Genomic DNA, 11,477 nt, shown 5'->3' on the forward strand with positions numbered 1-11,477 from the left:
CCTGGATTCTTTTCATGGGCAATCTTTTGTGGTTGAAGGGTTGGCATTGTTCTTTCCGAGGCTCAGTGAGAAAAGAAACAATGTGAAGAAGGCAACTGTCAGAGGACTTGGAGAGGAAAACAAGGTAGAAATTGAAAGATGTGATGAAACCTGGTTGTCTTAGATACAGAGGTGAATGTGTTGTGATAAACCCATCTCTAGAGTGCAAATATCCTCAGAATGACTCAAAATGATACCTACTGTCCAGCAATGAAGTATTTTCCCTGGATCTGGTGTCCCCTCATATGCAGGAGATCCTTGAGATCCTCCATCCCCTTCCCTACCCTGCAGGATCAGATCTTCAAATCAGGAGGCCCCTTTTGGCAGAGTATTGACCTTGAAGCCCCTGGCCAGCTTGCTGCAGCACACTTGGGTCCCCATGAGGTGCTGTGACTGATGACTCTTTGGGAGCATCCAGGGCATCAGGCCTCATATGAGCAAACGTGCTGGCTGAAGGAAGGAGAGAGCACCTGGTTCCAAGGCATGTCGCCATCTCCCTGACTCACCCTAGATGGGCTCCCTCCCCGCACCTAGCTGCCCCCAAGCTCCTGAGTTTAACCCTCTAGTGTGATCACAACTGCAGCCACGATGGTGGGAGTAGCACAGTAAGTTGGTTGCAATATTAACGGTGAAGCTGGCGCCAGGGAAAGTGAGGAACGTGCATGCACCCGAGGTGGGGTGGGGGGCTGCCCGTGTCCCCTCCCCGCTGCCACCAACTGACTGTATTCTGGCTCTGAGAAGTGCTTAGCTCCACCTTCCGCCCTTCCCTCCCCCGGTGCTAAGCAGCAAAGCCTGCAAGAGACATCCAGCCAGGGTATTAGTAAAAACCAAGCCTCCCTCTAGGAATGGCACTTGCCTGAGAGCCTCCCCACGCAGCGCTCCCGTAAGCCGCCAGGGCCCGGAGGAGAGAACAGAGGGGCTATTGGGATACAAATTACAGCCCTCGCAGGATCTGCCAGGCACGCCAGCCAGCAACGTAAGTTTTCCTACCTGTGCTCGCTCACACGCACGCACACACGTTCACCCGCTCACTCGCACTTTTTTTTTCCTACTTTCTGTTACTTTTTCAATTTCTTTAGCAAGGGTCCTTCCTTTCTTCTTTTTTTTTTCTTTTTTTTTTTTTTAATTTCTGGATGATGGGATAGAATGGGATAGAGAGGCCTTTATTCTCAGAGCGCGTCTTTTCCGAAGTGGGAAACTGCTGCATGGCGGCAGGGATTTTTAGAGGTGACTGCAAACGGAGTGAGAGAAGGATGAGTATATGGGGCAGGCAACTCAAATCCTTGGCTTTTCTCAAAGGAAGTTAAACTTTCTATGTATGAGCATATGTCTATATATGTACGTGTGTGTGTGTATTTATACATACACACCCATACCCGTACATGCATATTGGGGGACTATATTCTGATGTATTTTAAGTGTCTGGTTCGTGAGCTGGGAGGAGGTAGGTGCGGGATGGGTGTTTGTATAAGTGCACTTTGCTCCACCAGGATAGGGGTTGCTGAATGCTCATTCGCCGCACTTGCTGGCTTCCCTGCCGTACCGTACCTCCTGCCCAGCTTCTCCTGTAGCTGGAGATGGGTTTGCTCTGGTTTATCAATATGACTGCTGGCACGGTGTCTCCCACGACTCCCCCGTGCACCATTTCAAGGCAAGATTTAAAAAGAAACGGTCGCTTCCTGACACAAGTTTTGCAGCTGCTCACCCATCCTGCTTCCCATCCATGTTTCTATCCTTTCGGCTCCCCAAACCCTCTTATTCTTTCTGTCCTCAGCAACTCCAGGCAGCTGCCGCAGGCCTCTCTATAAATGTAAGATCCGGACTACTGCAGAGGTAGAGAGCTTTCAATTAATCAGTGGCCCCAACCCATTCCCACCCCCATTGATCACGGGTTTTGTGGTGTGAATGGCAATTGCTTTGCTTGCACTTTTATCAAGTGGCCCCTGTCTCGTGGTCAGCTCTTTGGAGAGTTTGGAGTTCCTTTTAGGTTTGGTTTTTGCTCTTCCATTTCTCTTTTTTTTCCTCTTTCCTTTCTTTCCTTTGTTTTTGTCTTCCTCCCTCCACTGCCCAGTGAGAAGAAGGATACAGAGAAGGAAGAGAGGGCTCAAGAGCAATAATGGCTGATGATCAAGACCTTTCAGAGGTGGAGATGAGCCCAGTAGGCTCTGAAGACCACCACTGTCTCTCACCAGGACCCTCCATGGCATCAGACAACTCTCCTCACCTGGCCGGCTCTGGAAACGGAGAGATGGGCAAGGTCAAGAAGGAACAGCAAGACTCAGAGGCGGACGATGACAAATTCCCTGTATGCATCCGGGAGGCAGTCAGCCAGGTGCTGAGCGGCTATGACTGGACCCTGGTACCTATGCCTGTTCGGGTCAATGGAAGTAACAAGAGCAAACCCCACGTCAAGCGACCCATGAACGCCTTCATGGTATGGGCACAAGCTGCCCGCAGGAAATTGGCTGACCAGTACCCGCACCTCCACAACGCGGAGCTCAGTAAGACCTTGGGGAAGCTCTGGAGGTAAGATTAGGCAGGGATATGGGGAGCATGATGCTGAGGCGTTGTAGAGAGGACTGTGTGGTCATGTGGAAGGATGGAGATATAATGGGGTTAAGGGGTTGTCTCTTGATTGGGGAATGGGGCAAGAATCATTGTTAAATACTGTGAAAGCATCTTCTGTAGAGCTCACCTCCATCCCTCTCAGCAGCCCTTATCTTGTGTTCCCATTATTTTTCCTTCTAACTTTGCCTGGTGTCCTTTCTTCCTGAGCCAATATACTCTACTCCCGGTCCTTGCCTGGAAATAACTGTCTGGCCATCAGGGGAGATCTGATTTTCTTAGCTCACCTTTGTTGGTTGAAATTGCTCACTCATAGGAACTGGACTGAGCCCTATCAAACTTAAGTCACTTGCAATTGCATTGCCTCAAGCCTGTTTAAACACATGTCCCAGCACTAACAGGGATTATCTTCTGCACAGTGCCAAAGAGGAAGTGGGAAATTAAGTTATGGCAGAGGAGAAAAGTCAGGGGAAGGGAGCAGTGGTTGGAGGCATGTACATGACCTTGCCGATAACTGCCTGCGGACCTGGCTGGCTCGTGATCCCAGTTTTGGCAGACCATGCAGGGTCAGCAAGTGGGGTCATCTGTGCAAGGGGAGACCCTTCTAGAAAAGAAGAGAGAGAAGGAATGCTGGAAAGAGATGAAACAGTATCTTTCTAGGTATATATCCTAGGCACAGATGATCCTTTATCTCTGAGCAGTGTTGTCAGCAGGCCGGCTGTCTGGAAGTCTACAGCACTCAACAAACCTGAAATGTTCACAGCCTTAGCAGGCTCTCCTGTGACACATTGGTTCAAACTGGCACCAATTTCCTTTGTCTCTGGAGGGATACCCTTTCCTTCTTGCCAGCACACACATGTGCTCTTCCCTCTGGCCTTCCATTTTGTTAGCACCTGTTTTGATGAGCTTTGTGCAGCTCTTCATGCCTTTTCCATACCCTCCCTCTCCAAACCTCTTCTTCTATCTCTGGAAAAGCCAGTGCCAGAGGCACTGATGGCATGTGCAGAGAGATTGCAGCAGGCCTGCAGGTGTGCACATATGTGTGGGATGTGTGCGTGCACAGAGAGCCATCGTACACGAGCAGCGCATGTAGGGTAGCTGCACTTCTTCTTTCCTGTCTGACACTCTCCACAAATAACCCAACAACCAATTGTAGATGCTTTATGCTGCAAGGCCAGGGTTACCCAGCACCCTCACCCCCTTTGGTTTGTACCAGCAACACAAATCATGGCTGTCAGCCTCATATGAACACGCTTTCTTGTGCCCCTTCCAGATCTAATGGCATTTTTGGAGAGGGAGCCCTCAACTGTGGATGAGGCAAGAGACATTTCTTCCAAGTAGAAGCAAAATGCACGCTATTCATCAGCTAATGCCCAAGTCTCCTTCTGACTTCAAACCTCCTTGCCTACAAGGCAGAAGCATGTCCTTAGGCCTGTGTCGGCCTATTTACCCCAAACCATCAGGGTTTAGCGCAACCCAAGCGAAGGATTGCTTTGAAAAGTTGAAGACAGGGGATGATCACAGTCCTCCCTACTAATGGCCTTTCCTGCCTTTCTGTTTTGCTCTCTGCTGCATTCCCTCTTCTTTACCACAGCAGTTATTCCAACCTCAAGCCATGCCAACCTTTCGCCTGGACACAGGCGAAATTATGATCCTCAGTTCTCATCCCACTGACCAGCCTTTTGCCTCCATTTAGATAGGCAGCTTGTTTGCTCTGTTGTTCCCTGTGCTTGTTACCCTCACCTGATAGAGCTATCATCTCCTAGTGTCACCTCAACATCTTCTTCCATTCATGCCTTCATTAACTATCTCCTTTTTACTTTGCCTTCACTCTTCCACTTCCAACTCCCTTTGGTTCCCCTCTCCTACCTCTTCATGTCTGAATCTGTGAGAGAAGGGCACGTGTTGGAGGACAGAAATGACATCTTTCTGTTCCCAAAGTGTTATTTTAAGATATTGTTCCTTTGTTGCAAAATATTTCTCTATTTTATAGCCCTGGCTGCCCTTCAAACACTGTATTTCCTGTAAAAATATATCAGAGCAGTAAAATTCTCTGTAGCTGTTACAGAAACGGCATACAGAGACACAAAACTCTGCCCTTGAGACATTGGAATACCTGACTAGCTTCCTATTCCTATGGCATTGCTCTCATGGCAATGTGAATCCAGCCTAATGAGACTGTTCCTAGACAGGGGATGCTGCTCTCTGTAGAAAATAGTGGTCCTACAAGGACCCCCTGGCATTTCTTAGGGCATTGTGTGGCCAGAAAGTGTGTCTGTCACATGAAGAAGCTTGCAGGATCAGATCTGGGGTTGTGACTATTGAATGATGCTGGGTTTTAACCTAGTTACTTTTATTGAGCGTGTCTCCTCTGAGTCACTGCTGTTAGTGCGGATTGTGGCTTTCGGTGCTTTGTCGGCCTGTATGGGACAGTATGGCAGAATAAGCTGGGGTTAGCGTGCAGGCATCAGATCGGCATCTGACTTGGGTAGAACTGCCTGCATTTGTCTTTCTGTGAGTGTGAGGGGGAAAAATGAGCCCACAAAAGTCCAGGTGAAGTGCCTTAAAAGCTACAAGGATTGTAGCTCTGAGTAAACCTAACACAGCCTTGCAGCCATGTTACTGCTGCGTCTCCCTCCTTTGGGTTCCTGCTGGCGCTCGTCCCACATGCTGTTTGGTCTATGCTGTCCCCAGAGTATAGCTCCTATGTGTTTTCACAATCCCAGAGCAGCCAGCTCGAGTTCGAGATGGCTTGGTCTCAGATGTTTGACCAGTGTCTCTGCAAGGGGCCATGCCTGTTCACACATCCCCACCCTTCTAAGGTGGCCACACAAACCTCACAGTCCAAATGGCTACTTGCTTCAGAAAATGTGGGCTCTCTGGATTATACTTCCATGTAGGCTGGGTAAAAAGTGTACAGGCAGTGTATGTGAGGCAGAGAAATGGGGACTAGAGCTGGTGATCACGAACAGTGTCTGGAAACAACCCTTAAACCAAGTGTGAATCTAGCAACTAGTGCTGGGTGGGGATGGCAGAGGCTGGAAAGGGGACTGAAAAATCTTCTTTAAAGCAGGCTGAGCAATAACCTAACACTGTCTTACACGCTGCTTTGCAAACCAGACTCAAGCATCACAAGCAGCTGGGAGAGGGCAACTGTTGTGTGCAGGCCTGAAGCCATGTTTGCTCACGGGGCTTGCGGGCTCCAGCCCTGCGCCACAGAAAGCACTGGGGAGCCGGCGTGTATGAAAGGTGCCATTCTGCAGGAGATGGAGGGAGGCAAACAGGGAGCCAGAGGGAGCCGCTGCGGCTGGCAGCGCTGCCACATTGCATCAGTGTTATGTAGAGAAATGTCCCCTGAGGCAGTGGGGGGCAGAAGGAGCTAGGAGAGGAGGGGGGTTTGGCTTCAAACCTCTCGTCATCCTCTCCCCACTTCACACACGCTCCAACGCCAGGCTCAGGAGGAGGCCTGACAGAAAGAAGCTGCCGTGAGCAGGGGGTGAAGGGTGAGGGGGTCATCTCCAACACTTGGCAAAGTAAGGAGCACAGGGCCGTGGCAGCAGGCATTGCTGTGACACATGAGGGAAGGCGGGGGGTTTGCCAGAGGCAGAGTAGAGACAGCCTACAGCCCCTTCAGCCACCACCACCATCTCCATGGGCCCAAGTGCTAGGTGGAGAGCTGTGAGACTCTCCTCTGTGAGTCTCTCCTCTGTGAGACCCTCTCCTCTTTGAGGGTCACAGTACCTGTTTGATGCTGAGGGCTAGAGCCAGCAGTGCCAGGGAGCTTACAGTCCTATCTGCCCCCCACCAATTTGTACCCACTTGGTGTGTGAGGTGAGTATTCGAGGGGCCGAACAAACTAAAATGGTGGTAGCTGGTGAAGGAAAGGGGAGGAGAAGAGGAAGAAGTTGAAGGGAGGGTTTTTGTGCTTGGCAGTCACTAGAGCTCGCCTTGGCGGCTTTCCTTCCCTAGGGCGGGACAGGGAGCCGCTCTCAAATGGAGGCTGGCTGCTGAAAATGTCAGCATGACTCAAAGCCAAAATACCAAGCAGCACCATCTCCAGGGCTGAAAACAAAGCGGACATGGGAAGAAGGGAGCAGTGAGGAGCTGAAGACAGTGTGGAGAGGGGTGAGGAGACCCCATGAAGGGATCTTTGCATCTGGGAGGCAGCACACACTGTAGTTTCCCGCACCCTACCTCACCTAGGCAAAGTGCCCAGGGAACAGGGTCATGCCCGCAAAGTCAGGCGCTGTGGACGTGCGGGATAGCCCGCCCAGATGTTTTGCTTCCAAGTCAGCTCTCATCTTGCATCAGCCATGCTGGGAGATAACCAACCCCTTCACTGCCATAGTGACTCATCAGCAGCTGAGGCACGGGGAAGAGACGGGCCTCGGGCTGCCATACCCGTACCCTGGCACGCAGTGGCCTCCCATTGCAATGCTGGGCCATAATAAGAGGCTGAAAGAGATGGGTGGAGAGATTTTAGCCCTTCTTTCTCCTCCCAAAGCAAGGTGCCTGCAGGTTCCCCCTTTCCTCTCAGGTCTATGTTGAGCATTCGGCACTGGGTAGGGCAGTGAGGACTCGGTTAAGCCCTGTCAGAGCTTTGCCCATTTTTACTCCTCTGCCCATGTGAGATTCCTTCACATTATTGACTGGGGAGCATGGGGGACAGGACACAGGAGGGGGAGGGCAGGAAACAAGTGAAATCTAAATCCCCCAAATCTCCTGGCCTTTGCCTGCTCGCACCAGTTTCACTTTGCTAAAGCCGATTTGAGCTCTGATCCCAGTGGAAGGGAGGAGGGAGCAGGGAGACTTGGAAAGGAGAAGGCAAAGACGTGGGGAGTGGACTTTTTTGCCGTTCTGCTGGGGGCACTGTTAATGGGCCGCTCTCGAGGGGAGAGGAGGTGAGGACACAAGGCAGAGATCAGAGAGCAGAGGATTTGACTCTTGGGTAGCCTCAAGTGACTTTTGTTCAGGTCATCCATGAGATAGCTCGGGAAGGCTGAGCTTTGATCTCCTCTGGTGGCCACATTGGAAGCTCTGTGCTCTCTGCCTGGTACCTCCTGCAGATCAAAGCTGTGCAGTGTATTGGCCCTTTGCGTCAAGAAACTAAAAGGTTTCTTGTTAGCTCTGGCACCATCTTGGTTGGTAGCATAGACAATCCCAGGCGTGGTTGCTTTACAGAGAAGTGTCAAGCATTTCAAGGCTGTGGATTTTGCCTCTGTTCCCTGATTTCTCCTCAAGAGAAAACTTTAATCGGAGATCAGGTGTTCTGCAAGGATGAAGATGAGGCTGAGGCAAGGTTGCCTTATACTCTGTGATGGTTCCAGGGGCTACAAGACTTTTAAGAGCTTGAAGGGCTGTTGCCTCAGACCCATTAGAAAAGTTGTTTGGAGCAGTGCAGCAGGAGGGATTAGAGCCCTCTGGGATGTGTGAGCATGGTGCAGGGTGGCAGGAAGGAGGCAGGAAAGCTGGTCTTGGATCCATGGTGGCTCAGTTGTTCTAATCTCTGGGATTAAGGCAGTGGTGGAATGCAGGCTGTGGCCATGACCTTCTTCGGCTGCCCCGAATGACCCTGGGTCAGCCCCGTAAGGGGCTCCAGACCTCCCCACACGCCTTCTGTCTGCTAGCTGGGAAGGTGAGGAAGAAGGAGTGACAAAATGGTGTTTGGAAACCCATCAGTTGCTGTCTAGTGATCCCTTTGATTCTCCTTGGCACTTTTAGCTACATACATTTAGCTGCATGGTTTCTTGAGCCATATCGCTTACCCCTCTTCAGGGGCTCATTCTTGGCCTGTCTTCTACACTGCCACAGTTTAGCCTAATTCGGCAAATTAGTGTTAATTGCTTCGGGAGTATCAAGGTGCCAGCATAACCTAGTTGGGATTGTTTCTTCCCGTCTCCAGGCATTTCTTTTGTGGAGGGAAAAAGGGGACAGACATTTATTGGAAAATATTTTTGTGTTTTGGTACAGGTAGGTACATAGGAAGAGACTGGTGCCTTTCTCAGAGCACCGATTTCTGGTTAAAATCAGGGTGACTCTGAGTTGCAAGAATATTTGAAAAGAATCATAAAATAAAAATATTTAAAAAGAATCATAAAATAAAACCAAAGTACTTCCAACCGAGAAGCTGTTAAAGGCCTGTGCAATGAGGTCTAATCTCTTCTTCAGGTTTTCTGAGCAGTTCTGCCTGTGATTTCCTTGGAGATCCTATCTTAAATACAGTAGCCCATAATCTGGCAGAATACAGAGAAGCAGTTTGCATCTTTAGTGCCTTCATCCAGAGATCAAAGCTCATCTATTTCTACAAGGTCCAGCAATGTAGCAGTTGTTTTTTTTTTTTTTTTTTTTTTTTTTTTTTTTACAGCTAGTAGACTATGTTCAAGTAGAGCTGGACATTTGTGTTCCAGGCTTTCACATTGCCCACATGTAGGGTGAGCAGGAAGTGGCAAAATAAACTCTCCATTTCCTCCATCTAAATCTTCTTTAATTCTGTTCTAGGATATTGCAAGATACTTAAAATACCAGCAGACTCCATGCAGAGCTCCATGGCCCTGTGGAGCCAACACAAAACGCTGATATTTGTACTCAGTAGCACCTCAAACTCAGAGCAGTGCCTCTGAAAACATGGAAGGTTAAACTGAAGTAAATAAATAATCTGGGAAAAAGCAAAGACACACAAGAGACAGCACTCTGAGTAGCAAGGGTATGACATAATATTTAGTACTACTTAGTTTGAGGGATGACCCCATCTTCCCTTGATTTGCCCACAGTCTGAAAGCAGCTTGCCCTGCCTTATTTTACACGACTGTGAAAGGCTGTATTTGCCTTAGGGGATGAAACTACATGTACAAGAGCACTGAACTTACCGAGGTAAGAATCATAATGCAGCTAGGGAAGGAGGTCGTAGTGCTAGCACTGACTAGTGTTAAGGCTTAATATGAGGAGGAAACATTAACAATGAGGAGGAAAACATTGCAATATTTTCAAGCTCTCCCTATTGTTCTGAGAAACCTCCTAAATGGGGCAACAGCCTCATGCCCATATTTACTTGCCGTGTCCCGTAATGCTATGCATGGGTTATTTTCCTGACATACCTGCCCCTCTCCTTCCCCTCCTCTCTTCTTTCCCACCTTGGCCTCTACAGGTTGTTAAATGAAAGCGACAAGCGGCCCTTCATTGAAGAGGCAGAGCGGCTGAGGATGCAGCACAAAAAAGACCATCCTGATTACAAATACCAGCCACGCCGTCGGAAAAATGGCAAGGCCACACAGGGCGAGGGCGAAGGCCAAGTAGAAGGGGAAGCTGGCGGGGCTACTGCTATCCAGGCCCATTACAAGAGCACCCACTTGGATCACAGACATCCTGGGGAAGGGTCACCCATGTCTGATGGGCACCCAGAACACTCCTCAGGTGAGTCCCAAGTGTCCATAGGTGTATGGACAGGTTACAGTGAACTCAAAGGCTCAAAAAAAAAAAAAAAAAAAGTTACCACTTTTGGGATGTGGTTCACACCTTCCTCATGATTCTAACAAGCTTTGTTGGAGTCACCAATCTGCTGGGGCGTGCCTGAGTTTCTCAGATATTTGCATTCCTTCAGTGAGCTAGGGAATCATTCTACTCTGCCTCTTCCTACAGAAGAGAATATAAAAAGGTGCCAGTTTAATTTTGGCTCTTTCGCTCTCCCTTCACTGAAGTCTGCAGCTGAGGAGTTGCTGGAGTATTGGGGGGAGTGGAGCTGGCATATGTAATAGCCCAGGTATAAAGTGATAACTCACCTTTTCTCTCTCTTTCCTCCTCAAAACATTTTTCACATTGCAGGTCAGAGCCACGGTCCCCCCACACCTCCTACCACTCCCAAGACTGAGCTGCAGGCTGGCAAAGCCGACTCCAAACGAGAAGGGCGCTCTCTGGGAGAAGGGGGAAAGCCACACATCGACTTTGGCAATGTGGACATCGGGGAGATCAGCCATGAAGTGATGTCCAACATGGAGACCTTTGATGTCAACGAATTTGACCAATACCTGCCGCCCAATGGACATGCTGGCCATCCAGGCCATGTTGGGGGCTACGCAGCAGCCGCGGCTGCTGGCTACGGCCTGGGGAGTGCCCTGGCTGCAGCCAGTGGACACTCTGCCTGGATCTCCAAGCAGCACGGAGTCTCCTTGTCCACCGCCACCTCATCGGTGGTGGACTCCAAAGCGCAGGTGAAAACAGAAGGGTCTGCCCCCGGAGGTCATTACACTGACCAGCCCTCCACCTCCCAGATAGCTTACACATCCCTTAGTCTGCCTCACTACGGTTCAGCCTTCCCCTCCATCTCCAGGCCCCAGTTTGACTACCCTGACCACCAACCCTCAGGACCCTACTACAGCCATTCCAGCCAAGCCTCCGGCCTCTATTCTGCCTTCTCCTATATGGGACCTTCCCAACGTCCCCTTTACACTGCCATCTCTGACCCTGCACCATCCGTGCCACAGTCCCATAGCCCCACACATTGGGAACAGCCTGTGTATACGACTCTCTCTAGACCATAGGGAATGGGGAACAGTGTCCAAAACAGCGACAGAAAGGGTCCGAAGAATCAGCGCAGGCAGAAGAGCCTCCGAACTCCGAGGTCATTCAGTGTTATCCAGCCACCAGAACCCACTGAGTATCCGGAAGTGCCTTTCTTGACCCCGGCTATCGCTGGCTCACTCGCCTACAGGAAGGTTTTTCGTCCTTTTGCCCTTTACCAATTTCATGCAGGCCATCCAACTGGCTTGCAACACCTTATTGGCCTTCTAGATGAGGAGGATTCTAGACATGGAGTGATTGGTCTGTGGTGGGTTTCGTTGTGTGTCACCCTGGACTGTAAGACAAGAGAGATTCTCCTT

At 50.0% G+C, this 11,477-nt stretch overlaps 1 protein-coding gene across 2 annotated transcripts; it reads left to right on the forward strand.

The window, feature by feature from the left end:
• The first annotated feature begins 862 nt into the window (after positions 1-862).
• On the forward strand, positions 863-11,213 carry SOX10 (SRY-box transcription factor 10). 2 transcript variants are annotated; one of them, XM_010224150.2, is made up of 4 exons: positions 863-1,015; positions 2,111-2,565; positions 9,749-10,014; positions 10,423-11,213. In XM_010224150.2, exons 2-4 carry the CDS (start codon positions 2,156-2,158, stop codon positions 11,136-11,138), a joined length of 1,392 nt encoding a protein of 463 aa, XP_010222452.2. In that variant the 5' UTR covers positions 863-1,015; positions 2,111-2,155; the 3' UTR covers positions 11,139-11,213. The 2 variants fall into 2 exon arrangements, with proteins under 2 accessions (XP_010222452.2, XP_088388003.1); XM_088531877.1 differs by lacking the exon at positions 863-1,015 and having other exon boundaries at positions 1,991-2,565.
• The last annotated feature ends 264 nt before the right edge of the window (positions 11,214-11,477 follow it).

Source organism: Tinamus guttatus, unplaced genomic scaffold (genome assembly GCF_059628265.1).
Source record: "Tinamus guttatus ecotype Peru unplaced genomic scaffold, ASM5962826v1 Tinamus_guttatus_pri_ptg000439l, whole genome shotgun sequence".
NCBI classification, from domain to species: Eukaryota; Metazoa; Chordata; class Aves; order Tinamiformes; family Tinamidae; genus Tinamus; species Tinamus guttatus.